Here is a 19510-nt window from a genome sequence, read left to right on the forward strand (position 1 = left end):
AATAGCCACTGATTAATTGAGTAAATGGCAACTGCAGAATTCAACTTGGAAAGCCCCAGAGAAAGATGAGAACAGATTTCCCATGCTCTACCTCAAGTTTTGATTTTCCTCACAGAAAAGGAAATTGTTAGTAGTGATTTTTTGTTTGCATTTCAGACCTGCAACATTCCAGAGCAGCTGCTGTTTTCTGACTCCACAGCCGAGTTAGGCTTTGCATTTTCTTCAGGGTGAAGTCACTGAGTGGCAGCTTAATGCTTGCTTCATTCAAACTCTCTATGCTTGGAGAAAGTGCAGCAAGCTCCAGTGTGTGATTCTGGAAGTAAAAAAAATTAATTAATTGCAAAAAAATACTGCCTTTCTTTCATTTCAAAGAAATACAGAAGCCTAACCTCTTCTGTAGGAAAGATCTGAGTGTTATACATCCAAAACGCTAACCCAAAAAACCCCAGAATTTCTGTGTCAACTTCAAAGAATATAGCAAACAAAAAAAGTCATAATTCTTTTACACAGGGCTCGCTTTTCCAACAGCACTGAACAGATACTCAAGATCTGGTGCTTGCAGATTTACTTTGTATCCTCCATCGAGGGCAACAGGTCAGGTCCAGAACAAAGCTGGGGAAAAAGATCTTCTGTCCACCCCAAATCTACGTGATTTTCCTCCCTTCCATGCAGGCATTTGGCCTACACTGCAGATCTGGAGTTTTTAAACTTAAATCACTGCTTTTTGTGTTTTGGGTAAATTACAGATACTCTGATGGAAGTGCTGTAATGTGACACTCAGGTCACAGAGAGCATCCTGAAGTAGGCAAGAGCTGAGTAACACCTTTTTGTAGTTGGGAATGCAACATACCATGAGCAATTCTGAGTTGTCTGTTCCTTCCTCTAGACAGAGGCTATCAAAGGCGTCTGTGCAATTCTTGACACGACCCTCCAGGGTATCAAGGCAGTTGTTGAAATCCTCCAGTTGTAGAAGATTGAACTAGGGTGAATATTGCAAATTTATGTTAATTACTATTTAATGCACTTATTCAGAATACAAAAAGGAGCAATAAGCAGTAGCATCAGGAAAACAAACAGATGTTAAATCCAAATTCTAATGTATTTATAGCTCTCTTATTGAAATTTATTCAATTTTTCCACTGGATAAGGGGAAAATGTAAGCCAAAGCAGAGAACGAGAAACTGAACCTCAGTCCTGAGAGATTCATAACTATCTGGAAGGAATAGGGATTCTGAGATATCTTTTGTAGCTTTGGGCTGTTTGATTTATTGGGAAATTGGAAAGTAAAAACTCAGCTTTATCAAAGAGGAGAAACTTGTGAAAATGAGCCACACACAGGGCCTGCTCCCATGTCCCTGCAGCCAAGACTGTGCAGGTTCCATGAGCTCTGTGGTGAAATAACTAGGGTTGGAATTCAATTTTACTCTCTAGTTTGGTTTCTATGCATCAGAGAGAACACCACTGGTAAATTTTTTTCTTTCTTGGCAAGAATTAAACTTCACATCTCTGAGAACACTTAGACAGCAACACTTTTATAAGGAATGAATGGCAAAAACTGGTGCAGGGAGAGATTTCTGTGGTAATACGACAGGGTTACATCAAAGAAAATGTCTACCCAAAAATGAAATTTTTCATGCAGTGAGAAGTTCACAGGGAATATGAGAAATCTGTTATCTTCACAAAGATATCTGGCTTCCAGCCATTGAACTGTGCTGGTAGATGGAATCATAAATAGAGCTGGCTTAAAATTTCTTGATGAATTTGGGTTTACTTTAGAACAGAACAATTATTGAAATCAGACTTTTTCACAGGAACAGAGTAGTTTTACATCAGCAGATGTCCAGCAGTACATTTGCTTGGAAGTTTTCTCAGGAATATCTGCACAGAGGAGAAGTCAGTCCTGCACTTCTCAGAACAGACATCATGTGGGGAAACTTGGGTTCAGTTCCCTCCCCACTCTTCCTGAACAGGGATGTGAATCTGGTCTTCCAAATTACATCAAATGGCCACGGTTTTCTGTTTGGTTTTATGTTCATTACATGCACTGTTATCAAAGCAAACTGAAGCCCTTAGTTTTTTTCCAAGGCAGAGCTGAGGAAGTTCACAACTAACTCCAGTGTTCATAGAATAGAAATACGTTTCCTAATCTTTAATCATCTGAGGATCCTGCACTCCTTGGCCCACTTGCAAAGGCTTGTTAGAGCAACACAAGCTGGCAAGGTTGAAATCCTTCCTTCACCTGTCCCTCTGGTTTCATGTATTACTTCTTAACATAGCTGATTGTGCTGTCAAGTTTTTTTTATTTTATTGAAATCGCAATTCAAGAACTACAGGGCTCTAATGAACAATGTAGCTCACACAGGGCTCTAGGTAAGAAGTTACTCCACACTGACAGCTAATTTAATATTAAAAACAAAGCACCTGAAGTTCATCCAACTTCCTCTGCAGCATCTTTTCCAAATAGGTGGCTCTCTGGAAAGGCTGCAGCTTCTCCACCAGAATGGCTTCAGCAGCTGTCCCAGCCTGCTGTTTTATCCTATCAGCCTGCAAATAAATCTGGGTACGGCATCCTGCTATGTTTTGAAGGCCATGCTGTAAATTCTGATGGGAGAAGGGGAAAGAAAAAGAAGTCAGTAAATGAATCAGATCGTCATTCATGTGCCACTTTCATTTAGTATCTTTTGTTCCTGTAACTAAACTCTTTTTGTTGAACTCATCTGGGAGCCAAATTCAGCTATAGTGGAAGCCTCAGTCTTTTACCCAGAGGATAATGGGAATTGCATCCTTTGAGTCTAGTGCTGGGAAAGGCACAGTTCAAAGTTCAGTGGAACACCAGTGACTTCAGGCAGCGGGATACTACTATTTTCCAGAGGAAATTAGGGAGGGAAATCAGAATATCCCTCTCTCCAAAACGGGTGTACACTAGCAGATGGAAGAACTGGCCCATGCTGCAGATGAGAGACACTATTTTGTTACAAACATACCAGTATTGTGGATCCCTTAGTGACTGAGGACCGGAGGTTTGGTTTTCATTGTTTCCCTTTACTACAGAAATGATCCTATGAAATTAAACTCTAAAGGCAATACAAGAACAAAGGGTGTAATTTTAGACTCATTCAATGTATTTGATTTTTTTTTGACCAAGAGAACTGAAATTTACTTTTAATCATGAAACCCCCTGAAATTTGCCACTGTCTTTTTAGTGTCTTTTCTGAGAGTAACAAACAAAGATTTCTGATTGATAGCAAAGAGCAGGCACATTTCCCTAAAAAGCAAAATGGTTTCTGCTCCTGACCCCTATGTTTGGAAAGGATCATACTGTTAAGTACCACTTCAGCCACTGAATAAATAACCCATTTTGATTTCTTACTCTTTATATAGGACTGTATTTATTGTGGTGACAAAATTCCACAGAACCTTTCCTAGTATACACTAGAGGAGAAGATTAGAGGGATTAAAATACAATTTTTAATAAATACATGTAACTCGTATGCTATATCACTGATCCCCATTCTTCTAACTCACCACTTCCAAAAAACCACGATAAATTCCATGTGTTCTCCCCACACACCCCAGTGCTAATGGCATTCAGGTGGTCATGCCTTGCTTAGTAGGTGCAACACTCTTCCCAAAAATTTTCAGAAAACACAATGCTTTTTTGCCAGCATAGTGATGAATTTATGTCACAGCCATTAATAGATCAGAAGAAAGTGAAAATGTTTTGGTCTAAGCTTTGCTGCTGTCAGTTGTTTATGACACAGAAAGAATACATGAGTTCTTTTTCCTATAATGTAAAGTCTCTTATTTGACCATATGCAAAGTGGAGTACTCTGGACTTCTTCCAATACACAGCTAGAGATTCATAAAGCATGATGAATCATTGCTCTGTCCTGAAATAAGGATTATTACATTTCTTTATTGCAGTTTGAAAAAACCAAAAATGTCAGAACCTCAGACAGCTTTGCTGTCTGAGAGGGTCCAATGTACTCTGTGGTCTCAGCATGAGATCTCATTTACCTAAAGTAAAAAGCAATTAGAGTAATCTAATGAGCTCAGAAATTTGTGAACTCACGAGACCAGGCTAAAACACAATACCAAATACAATTAAAACCAACTTGAAGACTGTAGAAAACCTAAGGATGGTCCTGTGCTCTGAAAATATTTTTTCCCTAGCTGTTGTTCTAGTAGCTATTATCTCTTCTCCCAAGCAATGCCCCATAAAATAAATTATTTTTCTTTTAATGATTCCTTTCAACACAGATCTGATTCTTTGTATAGAGCAGAAATGGGCAGAGCTGGAATATGATTACTCCCTTCTGCTCTCTTCTCATCATGTGCTAACTGTGGTTTGGTCCAAGGATTTGGGCAAAGTGTTTAAAAGAAACACAAAGGTGCCTGTTAATGGACGAAACCCACAGATTTTATCTCTTCCACTGACTGAACTGGTGGTGTTCTTTTGATCTGCTTCTCAGCAATAAATCTTGGTTTGTGCCAGGCAGCAGAAACGCATTTAATGTACCTTCATATCCTGTATCCTCTGCTCCAGGGTTTCTATCATGTTCTCCTCGGGCACATGGGCATCCAAGAGCTGAGTGCACTGCTCGTTGTACTGCTGTAACTTGGCTGCTGTCTCAGTGCATAAAGTATCGAAGGGCTCCCACAGCTGCAGGGTCGCCTGCGCTGCCCGCAGCTGATCTGTGATGTCTTCGTTTACTGAGTTCCACCTGCCAACATATCCAAGGACAAGAGTGTTTTCCTAGTAGGTTCTCCTCCAGAATATGATTTGGCATAGAATTCCCATGGGAGTTTCTTTGCATTCACACCCATGTTACTGGAAGCCTTGCTGATACGGAGTAGTTTGTGCTATGGGACCCCATCAAGAAAAAGGTATCCAGTTAAAAAGTATCAGTTCCCCATTCCTGGAGGTGTTCAAGGCCAGCCTGGATGGGGCTCAGAGCAACCTGGACTAGTGGAAGGTGTCCCTGGCCACAGCAGGTGGGTTAGAATGGGATGATCTTTAAGGTCCCTTCCAACCCAAACCATTCTGTGATTCCATTCCTCACACAGGAACCCTTAGACAGGTGAGTTGCATTAATATAGATTTAAAAATCTGACAGACCTTCAAGTCCTGCCTCAGCAGCTTTTCTTTTTTATAGAAATACTAATAACTGGGGTCTTACTTTGCAGGCTTACCTAGTGTGTGCCTCTGTGCACTTCTGGTCAATAATCTCTGCGAAGGATGGGGAGCAGCTCTTCTTCAGGTTACTGGCAGCAGCCTGGAGCTTGGCCCAGCTTTCTTCGCTGTTCTCTGATTCATCTTGAAGAGACTGCAGAATGGATGATTGCAATTAATTGTGGAGATAAACAAACCTAAGTATAACTTCCCCTATAGATTGGTAGGGATAAGGAAGCAACAATACCATGCTTTTGCAGCACAGATTAAAATGTTTGCAAAAAATGTAACACCTGTTTCTAAAAATTAGGAAGCTATAAGAGGTAAAATTGTCTGAGCAAAAAAAAAAAAAAAAACAATCATTCAGGAGACCTTGGGTTCCCTTTGTTTCTGCACTGAGTCCCTGCATCGATGCCCAGGCATCTCCTTCCAGGTTATGCCACAGCCTTATGGCAGAGCATTTCCCTGGGAAGCACAAGCAAAGGGAAAAATTTGCTTTCAATGAATGAACCGAGAACCAACACCTTTTACAGGAATGGTGAATAACATTTATGTAAACACATACAACAATGTCCACAGTTTTCCCTTGCCAGCTGTATTTTCAGCCAGACTTCCTGCTGTCTGTGTGAATTAGATTTGGACTGAGCAGACATTAGCATGAGGGATGGTGGTGCAGAGCACAGGTCCATCTGGACTCTGTGGTGCAAGGGAGTATGAGGACCTAGTGCTTTGTACAGGGATGCCTTCCAGCACGTGCAGGAGACTGAACAAGGGATCTCTGCAACCCAAAATGGAGGCAGTGCTAGCCCACAATTAGGCAGACTGACCTGTACTTCTTTCTTGAACCTTGGTACCTAAATTGCACCAAAGTTAACTTAGGCACTAAACAAAGTAAGAAGCCTAAAAATAGTCCTCAGTGTCTCTGGAGGTAAAAAAAATGTAATAATATTCCACTGCCTTTAATGTCATGATAATAAAGTTGCTCAGATAAATTTTTCTGTCTTGTTTTTCAGTGTTTGCTTGTCTGCCTAAAGGCATAGAAGGAAGTACAGAAATAAGACAACTTCAATAGATTTACCTGGAGAGTTTTGACCTGTTTTTTCAAAGCTTCCAATGAAGCTTCTTCCCCAGAAGGTTTGCACTGGTCTATGCAGTACAAATATCTTGTTGTCATCAGGCTGACTTCTGCATAAGTTTCATCATATGCTCTCCACTGCTCCAGTATTGACTGCATTGAGGCCTTTAACTGTGCAACCTGCAAACAAAACACTTCTGTTGCTATTTCTTGGGATCTTGACAATAAATCACCTGTAAATTTACTTAAAAATCTAAGCTTACTGCTTACAAGAATTTCACTAGTTGGAGTATTTTCCTACTTGACAAGGAATTGTGCAGGCTTCAAACAAAGCAGTAAACTGTATTTAGAGTGAAGTATAAGAATTTGCGGGCAATTAAAATTTAACTGGAGTTCAAGGAAGCACTATTCTTTCAGCCACAACTTCAGAACGAGCCAAAAAGTAACAAGTACTGAAATAATGAACTGCTTATTCCTTTCTGCCAAAATCAACCTGAAGTGGGAAGAAGCTGAGAGCCTTAATCTTCTTAGGAAGCAAATAGTTTGATCCAGAGATCAAGTTTCCTTTCAAAGATAATTTGAACAGAAATTGGTTTGTATGGAAGAAGATGCTGCTACAATACTCTGGAGAGCTGTCATCCCTCTTATGCCATCGTGCTCTAATAATGCAGGCCCACCTGAATCCCAGTCTAGCAACTTCAGGGTTCTCATATACAATTAAATGATGGATATCCTCTGTTTTCTATGTCACTTTTACTATTACAGTTGTCTAATCTATATGGGGCAAGCACAGCTTCCATTTGCCACATACTCCTAGACTTTGCAAACACAAACCCACAGTCCTCCTTGCAGTGTGATCTGTCATTTTTATCCTTTGGTATCAGGGAACTACATAAGGCATGGTCCTGGTTACACAAAGCATCATCTAGTTCAATACCCACTTCCAGTCATGCCAGGACCAGATGTTTTGAGAAAAGCTTGAAAACAGGGCGAAAAACCAACTATGTCTCCATGAGACCTGGCAAAGCCAGATGCTGGATTTCAGTTCTGACTATGCATCCACACAGTGGGAGATGAAAAATTTTCTACATTATACTTCACCCTAAATAGACTGCATAGATCATTTTATCCTAGTATCCCCGTTTCAGGCACGCACAGGCTGATGGATTAATCATCCCTATTCTCTTTTGAATCATGGTATAGGTGGGAGGAATCTGTAATTGCTTTTTGTAGCCTGTAGCTAATTACTGCCCACACAAGGAAGATGGAAAGACATCGTTCTTGGGAAATATCTCTGGGGCCACAGACTCACAGTCTCAAGCTCAGCCTACGGACATTGTAATCAAGGGATCACATCTCCTTAGCCCTATATTTGAAATCACAGCCTGGCTCTGCTGAGAGCAGTCACCCTGGGAAGGAACCTGCACTAAGTGTTTCTTTGCACACACAGACAACTCGGCTGTAAGAACATTCTGCAGTTTAGAAGTTTGATAGTTAAGTCATAAAGTTCCTAAAATTAACATGACCCATGGTGACTGCAAGAAGAAAAAAAGCACTAGGCTGCAATCCTGCCAATTTCTATCCCCAGCTATAAAGCAGAAGGACAATCTTTCTTCATGTACACAGACATAAATTTCCCTGCTTTCTTGGTAAGAAACAGTCACGTCATTTTTGTTGAAAACTAAACTAATCCATCCTGTATTGACACCTTATGTGGAAGAGTTCAAGCAAAAGGGTTCAGGTTCCACAAAGTTTTGAGGAATAAAGGCAAGGCATTTATAATAGAAAGTGTAAAGGAATCTTAAACATAAACACTACATCATGTATAATTCTCTACAGTATATGGTTATTTATTATCACACACTTAAATCTATAAATGTACTCATTATTATATTTCCTGAACCTATCAATTACATCCACATAACAAAAGATCAGTTCCAAGTATAAAGATAATATAACTATAAATACAAACTGCTGGGGAGTAAATTTGCATGGGAAACCAATCTGCCAGACTATCCTTGAACAAACTGCAAACTGCATAGGATTTGAAGATGGCAGCAGCCATCCCAGTGACTGGATGGAAGAGTCACTGGGATATGGAAAAACTGCAGTTAGAATGGGGTAGGAACAGACAGCTTCCACCAGCACATAACAGGGGACAAACAACAGGGTATGAAAGAGAAGCAGATTAAGCAAGAGAGTCAAGTTTTCAACTTCACAGAAAAATAACTATTTCTTTAATTTCTTAAACTGCAGATGGGGGTCTGTTCCTTCCCCCTCTGCATTCAAACTCTTTCAAGATCAGACTAATTTTTGTCTCTCAGCTTTGGAAATACATTAATTTACATTATGGTTCTTTGGAAGGTTAAGAGTGAGGAATACTTTGCATCTTTTTTGTACCAGCTCCTGCCATCCCATGAAGAAGATTAATAACACTGGTGGTCAGAACAGGTAGTGGAGGAAACCTGAACACGGGCGAAGCTTTTACCTGGTTTACAATGCTGTCCTTCATTTCACACAGCTCAGCAAGCCTGAGAGACTGAGCTTCTGGGGTTTGTTCTGCACTACCATTCGAAGCCAAACTCTGTTTGAGATCGTCAAGAGTTTTGGATTTAGCTGTGAGTTGATTTTCTAGCTCCTAATTGATAAAAAAAAGGAAGAAAAATAAGATTTTTATATGAGATCATAGGAAAAAACCTGCTGTGTGAGGAGCTTAGATAAACATTCCTTCTTTAAAACCAATTTTGCATAATTCTTCAGCCATGCCACCATCATTTTAACTCTGATACACAACTGTTTTACAGGAATTCCAAGTGACAGTGGCTGCCTGAGATGGTCTCCTGCAGGTTGAACTATAATCAGTCCCTTTACTGTCCAGTCTGAGCACTGGACATCATGCTTGGGAAGGAAATCATCAGGAGCTAATTCCTCAGTAACCAAGCAGGACTCTTTGTACCTCTCAAGATGCAAAAAGTTTTTCTATTAATGCAGCTGAACACCTGTATTAATTTTGAGGGATCTGATGCCTAGAAAAACACAACAAAACCAAAAGACACCAAGATTCTTGAGGCTGGTGCAGAGAGACTACATTCTAGGGCAGAAGTAGAGAGAGTTGCTATTTTTCCAATTAGGACTGTGTAGTTTCCATGACACTTCAACCACAGAGCTCTTCAAACTAATGGAATTGATGGCTTTTACCATGGCTGTGCTGAACTGAGAACAGTTTTGAATCTCAGAATACGATCTACGATATTGCTGTGCAACACTCCAAATACCATGGAGCAACAGCAGATGGCATCTTCAGTTGGAGGAAAACCCCACAGAATAGCAATTCACATTAAAAGTGCATCTGGCTCTATCACCTGAATGTAACATGCTTTAATTAAAATTACACTGTAGTATTCTGCTAGGAAATAGCACCTTCCTTTGTGTTTTTTCTGTTAAAATCTGTGCACTTCTTTAGTCTGGATTCATCCAAGTGCTAAATAGGGTTTTTACAAAAATATCATTCATGTAATGCTTTACCTTGCAATCATCTAATGTGTTCTGTGCAGAAATCAGACTTGCTGGGGTTTGTAAGGATCTCAGTCGATCACTCTGAGCTTCCAGCCAGTTGCGAAGAGTCTGTGCTTTGTTCTCATTTTCAGAAATATCCTCCAAAATGTGTTCCAGGTCTTGTATCTGAAAGTTACAGAACTATTTTAACTTCCTTAAACCTACGGGTGGGCAAAAACAGGGCTTCGCTTTCCGTGACAAACTCTGAGATTACAAAATCTACATTGAAAATAACATTTAGAGAAAATATTTTGAAAGGAAAAGCTAAAAGGTTTTGCAGGCTCTTTAAGATCTGACCTTTTCCTTGGGAAGAAACAAGGCAGTGTGTGTTCTGGAGCTGGGAGCATGCAGACCTAACAAGTTGTGGGACCTTGGGTTACATGGACACATTCATATGGAGTCTGAAAGCTTCATTCTCACTAAACCCCACCAGAGTTACTAATATGAAAGGGACCTTTCTTATTTGAAGATCTCCTATCTTCAATCTTGGCCCTGAGGATCCATTAAATCCTAGAATGCAGCTTCTTGAAAATGGTTAGAGAAGATAATTTTTTCTCCTACAAAAGTGGGATTCCATCGTGGAACTGAATTTTCCACTTGAAAATTATTTTGGAAAACCACCTGAGCTATAAAAAAATTGTGAATTTTCTGTTTGATCAGTGATCTTTGTATCTGGATTCAGAGAGGGCAGCTTCTCCCAAAGCTGTGCAAATTGAGAAATAGAGATGAAAGAGGAATATGTTAGTAGAGGGAGTCATTCCAGCAGCCTCATGGTTGAATTTGGGATTCTAACCTTCCCCATGTCTTTTCCATATCATGAGTCACACTAGCTTTTCTGGGCACTGGGGCACACAAACAGCAGCATCTAATTCTGGATGCATGGATTATTTCTAGCCTCACTAGAACAGAGCAATTCTGAGGCACTGCCTGAAACAGATTTTCTCCAGAGAAACAGAAGATATGCTGGTACAGTCAGTCTAGATAAAGAATTTTCCTATCAGCTGCTGGTCTTCAAAGCACTCCACTGGGAAAGCATTTAATTACTTCAGGAGGAGGACACAGATCCAGAATAACTCATTTCCAGGGACCCAGGAGGGCTGGAGCAGGCCTGGGAACTAATCTCTGCTATGCCTTTTCCAGCAGGGTCATATGTTCCCCCACGGCTATCAACACTACTAACCTAATAATTACTTTTTTTGGCAAATCCAACTGCTACAACAGGAGAACTGGGGGTAGCTTAATATATCCCTATTCCTCATTCCCATCATATGGCAAGTGGAGGGGTTGCTTGGTTTTTTTTGGTGCTGTTTGCTGAGCGAGGCCTGTCTGTCCAAGCAGTGCAGCACCTCTCCTTTCCACAAACCACCCAGTGTTTTCTCCCACGAAGTTTTAAATGCTCCAACTTTCACAGCACCCCAAAGATTCAACGGATTTCACTAACAGGTTCCCCTGTAGACACTGCCCTGAATTCTTTCTTTTCCGTAGTTTTCTCAATATAGGACCTCTTTGTTGGCATGTCACTGATTCTATTTTCTTCATAGGAGGAATCTTATATTTCCACCTAATACAGTCAACAGGCAAGATCAGTTATGAGAGAGAAAGCCATGAGAACTCAATCCCACCTTTCTGTTTAGGGCTGCCTGCAGCCTGTGCCACCGCAGGTTCATCTCACCAAGACACTCAGCAAATTCCGTCCTTTCGTACCGCTTGCTCTCCACGTCGCAAGTGCTCATCTGCAGCAGTGACTGGTTAACAAAATCTACCATCCACTGTTTAAGGTTCATTTCCATCATGCATTCCTGCAGGGAAAAAAAGAAAAAAAAAAAAAAAAAACAACAGAAATGTAAACCAATTAGTTTGGTAGTTTTAATCTGATCAGTTCCAATGATGCTTCAAGGTGTAACTGTGGGACACTCGCGGCTGAGTCTGAACCATGACCTAAAATATTTTTCTGAAGGAGACTTGGCTGTAGGAATAATCCTCAATATCATTACATGGGTAGTTCAAAGTAGGAACAGGCTAGTGCTGGAACAGGGAAGGAAATCCAGGGGTACCAGACTCTATACTTAATCCACAGGACAATACCATCACACTACCATGGTCCCAGATTAGGCTAAGACCAAGGCTTTCCCACACTCCTACAACTCTCAGGCAAATGCAGCAAGAGCTTCTGCTCCTTTACCAAAGTATCTGCTATCAGAACAGAATATCAGAGTACCTGGGAGGAGAAAGTGTCCTCCAGCATGAGTGTCCTTGCCCACTGAGATGAGTGAGAAACTACACGCAAAGTGAAAAAATAAGGGAATGTCTTTTTATTTCAGAAAGTCTTAGGAGAAAAGAGAAGGAAAGGGTTCCTCATATATCTAGCAGTACCCAGAAAAAAGTCACCAGGGAATACACAATAGAGGTACTAAAGTCACAGCTTTTTTCCTGCAGGAATTTGTGTCCTTCATCCCAGCTTTGTCTTCAGCATACACATCCCCATATTCCTGACAAGTGTAGAAGAAACACCTACAAACTGACCTCCAAATATTCAAAGGATTTAAAACAGCACCTCACCTACATATCCCAACTGCTAAATCCAGCTGATACAGACCAAAATGTTATATATGTGCTATACCAAGGCACTTGGAAAGAAATGTTTATGTTGGCACTTGCCTTATGTGCAGTGCCAAAGTGCCTGTGAACTGCAGCTGTAGATTGAGAACTGTCAGACTGCCTGAGCCTAGAGCAGAGCTCAGCAGCTCTGTGAGGGCAGAGCAAAAAATATGGCTCTGCAGGGAGCTAAAATATGGCCTGAGGTTGGGCTCTCTGGCATCTATGGAAGTACACAGCTTGAATCTTTCCTGTGGCTGGAGCAATCAGCCTCTGCCACTGGTGCTTTGGCATCTGAACAGCGCCAGGACTCTGCTGCAGCCTCTCTCTCTGCAGGTTATTTCTTGTGATGACACGTGATATTCAAACCCCCTGTTCTCTAGTTAAATAGATCCTGGTTATGGAGATATATTCCCTGTTAAAAAGACAGGCTAGAACACAGCACAAACACAGTCTATCTTCCTAGGGAAGCAAGGCTTTCCTGCTCATCCCACTTTATAATCTAAATGCGAGAGAGAGAACAAGCAAGACAGATGGGACAGCATGGGGAAAAGGAGATTACAGCACAGCAGGCAGTAGCTGTATTGCAGGACAGGCAGTGTTTTCTGTGTCACAGAAGCATAAGGTTTTATAAAGGAAGATTTTAAGACACCTTTGCGACTGAGGAACCCTCTTGAGAGCAAGGGGAAGGATATGACAATGCCTGTAGGCTGCTTCCATCCTTTTTACAGCCAAACACCTTGCAGAAGGCCTGGACTTCCAGCTTCCCATTTACCTTGTACTTGTGAAGGAGGCTCTTGACTTGGGCAGCACTGCGTTGTGAATTTACTGGCTCCTCATGTTCCTGCTGCTGTTCCACATGGTCCAGCCAGGTCATTAGTTCAGCAATAGCTTCCCGCGATGAAAGTTTTTCCATTTGAAGCTGGGATAAAGCATATAATGAATCCTCTACACTCTACTTGTTAGAAATATCAAGGAAAATGACATTTCTATTTTTAGAAAGGCTCAGGCACTATAATCGCATTACAGGGGCATGAACTTGATAGTGAGCCCTGTGCTCCAGAAGGGCAAGTGACTTAAGAAAGGTTCAAGAATTCATAAATCTCAAATAAAAATATTTCTTTTTTTAACAGACTTTCATGTAAAACTGTAAAGATAATAAATATACGCAAAACAGCCCAGGAAGAACACTGAAATATTTAAACTGCAGTACAATATTGGGGTTATTCTGAAAGCAAGACAGACAGTTAACTCAGAAAAAGGTAGTTTGGGGAGCAGCCAACTGAATCCCAGCAGCAACATTTTAATGTCATTATTTAGCTTGAACTGGGAGATGGCAGCAGAGTGTCTCCTCACCTGGTGAAGCTTTTCTTGGATGGCTGGGAGTTGTGTAATCAGCTCTCCCCATTTTTGCTCAAACTTTGCCAAAGATGACCTAAGTGCTGCAGTATCAGCTTGCTTCACGTGAAAGAGCTGGTTGGCAGTGCTCACCACTGATGACTTCAGGGAAGATTTTTCATCAACTTCCTTAGAGAACGTCTGAGGTGCACAGGAGAAATTTAAGAGATGGTAAATATTTAAATATCTATTTAAATGAATAAGACAAACCACGTTTTCAGTCACAGGATGAAATGCTTCAAGCAGATTTTAGCAAGTTTAACAGTGAGCCCAACATGTTCTGGCAGCACGTAAAGCATTTTTCTGCCCAGCTTGATACAATGCTGAATGCCACTTTTTGCCCCATCCATGTGGATGGGAATATCCTGATTCTCACTTCACACAGAGGTTCAGGGAGGAACCCCAGTCCTCAGGTCTCCAGCCAGCTCACACCTACCAGTCCAACCCTCATGATGCTCTGCCTTCCCACTGTGCACTGTTCCTTCTGTCTGGCCTTACACTGGGGCTGAACCTCCTGGCTGGTCATCCAAGGGGAGCACAGCACAGGGGGGCAGGCAAAGACATGAAATGCAATTCAGCATATTTCCCTTTCCTGACTTTGGCTGAGCATCTTCATCCCTCCTGTACCCTGAGCCCATGCTCCAAGTTCTGCTGTTAAGTGGCAGCTTGGCAGAACTTCTGGATCTGGTGTTTGGCATCAGGAGCAAGACAGAAACAGTGCCAGTATGCTGTACTTGCATAAGAAAAAGATCCTGGCTGGGCTGTGAGCTCATTACAGAGGATTCCATTCTGATTTCCGATCTCTGGCCAGTGTCAGGATCTGAAGGAAGGTTTTTGGTGGCTGTGGGGCACACACCCATTCAGTGCTGTATTACATGGGCAGTTTACACCTCATGGCAAATACAAAAACCTCTCAAAATGGTCATTTTCACCAAAAGTCACAATGCCTTATCTAAACCTGGCAGCAGAAATGACTTACAAACAAGCTGCTGATGTTGTCCCTGATGGTGGGAAGATCTTGTGACACATTGAGAGACTGCTCCTTCCAAAAATTCATTCTCTGCTGAGCAGAGTCCAGCCATTTCATTAATTCCTCAGAGTCTCTGTTGTAGCTACAAGGAGGAAACAAAACACAGAAAATTACATCTAGCTGAGGCTAGGATACATTTCTCACCCTCCAAATTGTCCTCCTCTCTGTAGCACCTCTGCTGCTACAGGACCTTGCAGAAGCTTGACTACAGCTATCACCTGTAGAAGATCAGAAACTGATGTCTAACTGATATCTCTAATTGCTTTTTGAGTTACACCCACCTGACCAAGAGCTTCAGTAATGTTTGAAGTCGGTGTAGTTCATGGCCAACTTTTTTGGTTAAAGACAACCACTGCTCTTCCAGCTTCCCAATCTGGCTTCTTATTTCTGGACAGCTCACAGCAGTCAGCAATTTCTTCCCTTCTTTCACCATCTGGTATAGCCTGGCATGCTTTTCATCAACACTGATTTTGATTTGCTGTCAGAATATGGGAAGTTTGCAGAACAATAATATTTTAAAAACAGAAAACACAGCTAGGAAAACACATATAATTTGTTCTGACTTCTTAATCTCACACTTACTCTGTCGTGTATTTTATTTTCCAAATAAGAGTGGGTGGGTTTTTTTGTTTCCCCTAGAGAGATCAAGACAGATCTCAACATACTTTCATACATAATCAGAATGTGTTATGATTTGATGGGCATTTCTGACCCATGCAAACCTCAGGCAATGGACAAAGACTGTCAGATCTGGCTGCGCTGTCCAAACATATGGCTGTTCCCACCAGAAAGTTATTGTTATTGTCCTCCTGTTCCCCTCAAAGTTATTGTGCTTCCTTCAGGTTCTATCCTATTTAAAAAGAAATGTTACCAGAATTTTGAAGGAAACTGTTGGGATAATTATTGAATAATGGTGGCAGAGAGGAACAAAGAGTGAACAGTGAAGCTCATTAAGGAAAAAAATAGGAGTGGTCTGGTTTCCTTAGTCAGCATTTTACCATTACTACACTTCACTGGAAGGTCAAAATGCTCTCACAGGAATTAAGCCCCAGAGAATTTTATTCTGCCCTGTCCTTGAAATTGTGAAGGTCCAGTGCTGGGACTCCACCCAAAAACATCTTCTAAAGCTTTACTACTTTGTTTCTGATTTCTTTAAAGACAAATAAAGAGTGAAGAGCTAGTTAAAAACTTAAAAAGCCAAGGAAAACTAGGCAACTTCACACTTACTGATTATGCATTGCATGTCTCCTGTCTCAGTGCAACAGGTATCAAGAGCACCAGAGGGCCACTATGATCGTAAATATCTACTGCTGATCCATTACAAAAGCTTTAATATAGCTCAGAATTTTCTGGGAATATCCAGTGACCTCTTTCATGCAGTCAGACAGATTAAATCACTATAATCCTTTCTGCCCTTTATAGTCTTATGAATCTAAATATCAAACTGGACTCAGTATAGACCCAAACATTTATTAATTCAAAAATTTCTAATGGAGTGGGTCCTCTGAAGGCTGAGAAAGGTCACACCTCTGAGGAATGCAGAGCACTCTCTGAAAATACATCACTAAGGTTACTGAATACTATTTCTTCTTAATTTTTTAAAACAATCATAAAAGCTGCTTTCATATCCTTATATTTAAATGTGTTTAAAACATGGATAAAATATTTCCAACTGCAGCTGAGGTTCCAAATAAAAGATGCAGCTCTGCCATCAGAGATGTAGCTGCAACCAGAGTTGCAATAGGGGTTCAAATACTTCATATTTTCAGGTATTTGAAGGCACTAGGTTGATTCTCCTCTTCCACAGGTTTTACACCATGGCATGAAAATCTTTCTTGAATTACAGAGAAGTGGCTCTGTGTGCACTCCAAAGCTCCTTGCTGTATTTGGGATCCATGGAGCCTGCACACCATCTTATCCCAAATATTTGCATTTGTAGACCAACTTCTAAAGTAGCTATAGTCATTATTCCCACTTAGGTGAACTTGTAGCCTGTGGCTGAAATTAGCAGCCTGGTCCCCTGATACTTTTAAAAGTAAGTTGTCAGCTTGCATCCACACACAGGCAAGGAGACAAAGGAAACAGGGTCCTAAAAACCATCATCTTCTCACATTCTAACTAATCTTTTGGCCAACTCTACAGATCCACAAAGAAAGCCAGCTGGAGAAACACATAAATACCTCTAGAAGTGCAATCCTTTCCATCAATCTTTCTTCAGTTTCTTCAACTAAATTGACAGAAGGCAACGTAGAGGCAAGTGCCTCTAACTCCTTATTGAAAACTAGGCGTTCCTCATCAAACACCATCCATTCCTAAAAAATACATTGAATCATTAACACAGCACACATCAATCTGCGTTTTTGCTACACCAGACTCAGGCCTTACTATTCATTCTAGCATCAGCAGCTCTTGCTTTAATGAAACATAACATGAAAACAGGTGAATAATATGGAAATTAAAATAAAGTGAGACATGATTTCACCATAGATGAATTAATTATTCATTCTCCAATATCTTCAAGGGTTCTTATTTTAAAGTGGTGTACATAATTTTTTATTCCCTAGGTGTGTTTTAAGATTAAGTCTTATTTTAGAGTGCTGATGGTATTTTTGTGCCTTAAAAGGCTCTTCTGTCAGTCCAGGCACTCAAAAGTTACTGCAAGAAGTCATAATGTCCCACCCATGTCAGAATAATAAGTTGAAATGTCCACTTTCAGAGACCTGCAAAGATAAAGCTGGTTTACTGACAGAATAACTAATAGACTGTTGCTGTCCAGTGGAGTCAGGAAAGGACAACTACTAGCTAAAGAATCACTGGTGTGAAAAGTAGATGAAATTTTTCTTCTTCCCTCCAGCTTTTATTCTGGGTTTCTTTTGAGTTATTACCTTTAACAGGCTTTCTAAGTGGATACCATATTGGCAGGCCTTCTGCTCCAGCAACCTGACTTCATTCACCAGCTCTTTCCAGAATTCCTCTCTCTTTTGCAGGACGGAAGGACTCACTCTCTTAGAAAATGCTTGCATGTAAGCCATGCGGGTCATGAGGTTGCGGAAAAAGTCCTGAAAAAAACAAGTTAAAGCTTGGTCTTTAAGAGAGATCACACACTCTCAGCAGGAAAAGACTCATTGAGAAGCCAGTTTCAAGGCATAGCTGGAGTCAGGAGACTACTACCCAAATTCTGCATCACCCCAAGATGGGCGGTCACTGATCATTTCACAGTTAGTCAGAAATGAGTGATGAGCTGAATACTCTGTTCTCATTTATACATTTCTAAAGAGAAAGATCTACATTTATACCTTCAGTTTGTATGAAATTCATAGATGCTGCAGGAAGATGATGGAAGGAAGAGTTTAGCTGTAAATAAATGTGTAGTTAAGCATGAGGTAGTTATCACCACACACAGTCATTATCCAGTTTGTTTCACCTGGATTCCAGGTGACTTCAAGCAATAAGTAGTAGGGCAGGGAACAATAGTTTCATATAACTACAAGGCAACAGTTTGATTTAGTTATGGCTCTTGGTAAATGTCTGAATCTCAACACAGCACTTTCCCCCACAAAAAAAAAAAAAAGGTTTCAGGGTCTTCAATCAAGACATTCTTCATTAAGAACTAATAACTAGTACAAGAATTTCACTTAAAGACCATACTCCAGGCATAGGCTGTGTGAGCATCCTGAGCATTCCTACCAGGGTAGAGAAAATGGCTTTTGCAGTTTTCTTTTGCTTTGTAAGTAAATTCCTAACATTTGGCTTTGCTAAGGGCAAGCTGTGAGTGACAACCACCTATGCTTGACTCCTGACTTCGGAGTAGTGGTTTGCAGTGCTCAGCATCTTGAAGGAATTTTTAAAGAGTTTAAGCTACGTGGAACAGTTACATCAAGGTATTGACATGACAGAGACACCTTCCAGTGACTGGTGCTGGCCAGGGCTGCTTGCCAAGTGCAGGACAGTGAGGATGCAGGTGCCTTCTCAGCATCTCCCACCGCATCTCCCACCAAGCATGTAGCAGCTGAATACAAGGGACACTGGGCTGCAAAGGGGAGGGTCTCAACTACCCTCCCATTGGAAAAGTGGCTGCTATGGGTAAATTTCCTCCACCAGATCATGATGGCAAGAATGCTGAAAGCAAAGGCTCAACTCCCAGTTGCTATACAATTTCAAGAACCTCACTCCTGATTTACTGTCAGTACTTAGAAGGACATGTGTTTTCCTTACACATCAATGTGTTCTGAGTAAGCAAAAGTAGTAATTTATCACCAAAACTGCATTTGTAATAACAGCCACCCTTTCATATTTTAGTGGGTCCTGTTTTGGTCTACTGAAAACCTTTGTTTGCTTTGTTTTCTGCACATATTCCAGTCCCTCCCCCATGCATGAGCCAGTTATTCTTCTCCATTTCACTGGAGAGAAACCACTCACAACAAACAGTGATCCTGCTGTGCTGATCTAAGCATTGCTGTGATAAGCATCTTATACCTTATGATTTTCCAGGTGAGACTGTAGAGTTGCTCTGCTTTTTGCTAGCTGCTTTGGATCTTGTGCCATCTTCTCTCTTCCAATAGCTACCAGCTCTGCAAACCCACGAAGTAAGTCCTCATACTGGCTTTCGCTGATGGAAGGGGAGTTCAGCTCCACATACTTTGCTTTCAGAATCCCCCACATGTCATCCAAAACATCCTATAAT

At 41.0% G+C, this 19510-nt stretch overlaps 1 protein-coding gene across 6 annotated transcripts in view; it reads right to left on the reverse strand.

Moving 5' to 3' along the window:
- The window catches only part of SYNE2 (spectrin repeat containing nuclear envelope protein 2), a 181387-nt gene that overhangs the window by 43756 nt on the left and 118121 nt on the right, over positions 1-19510 (reverse strand). For all 6 annotated transcript variants that reach the window (XM_064659377.1, XM_064659380.1, XM_064659379.1 and 3 more), the window contains exons 78-93: positions 19303-19503; positions 17712-17885; positions 17007-17138; positions 15108-15304; positions 14776-14908; positions 13755-13937; positions 13174-13320; positions 11426-11602; positions 9774-9929; positions 8737-8886; positions 6252-6428; positions 5194-5327; positions 4520-4724; positions 2422-2601; positions 851-979; positions 159-313 (exon numbers count right to left, since the gene is read on the reverse strand). In XM_064659377.1, coding sequence (XP_064515447.1) covers positions 159-313; positions 851-979; positions 2422-2601; positions 4520-4724; positions 5194-5327; positions 6252-6428; positions 8737-8886; positions 9774-9929; positions 11426-11602; positions 13174-13320; positions 13755-13937; positions 14776-14908; positions 15108-15304; positions 17007-17138; positions 17712-17885; positions 19303-19503 — 2630 coding nt within the window. The remainder of the gene's footprint in view (positions 1-158; positions 314-850; positions 980-2421; positions 2602-4519; positions 4725-5193; positions 5328-6251; positions 6429-8736; positions 8887-9773; positions 9930-11425; positions 11603-13173; positions 13321-13754; positions 13938-14775; positions 14909-15107; positions 15305-17006; positions 17139-17711; positions 17886-19302; positions 19504-19510) is intronic.

This window comes from Pseudopipra pipra, chromosome 6 (assembly GCF_036250125.1).
Source record: "Pseudopipra pipra isolate bDixPip1 chromosome 6, bDixPip1.hap1, whole genome shotgun sequence".
Taxonomy (NCBI): domain Eukaryota; kingdom Metazoa; phylum Chordata; class Aves; order Passeriformes; family Pipridae; genus Pseudopipra; species Pseudopipra pipra.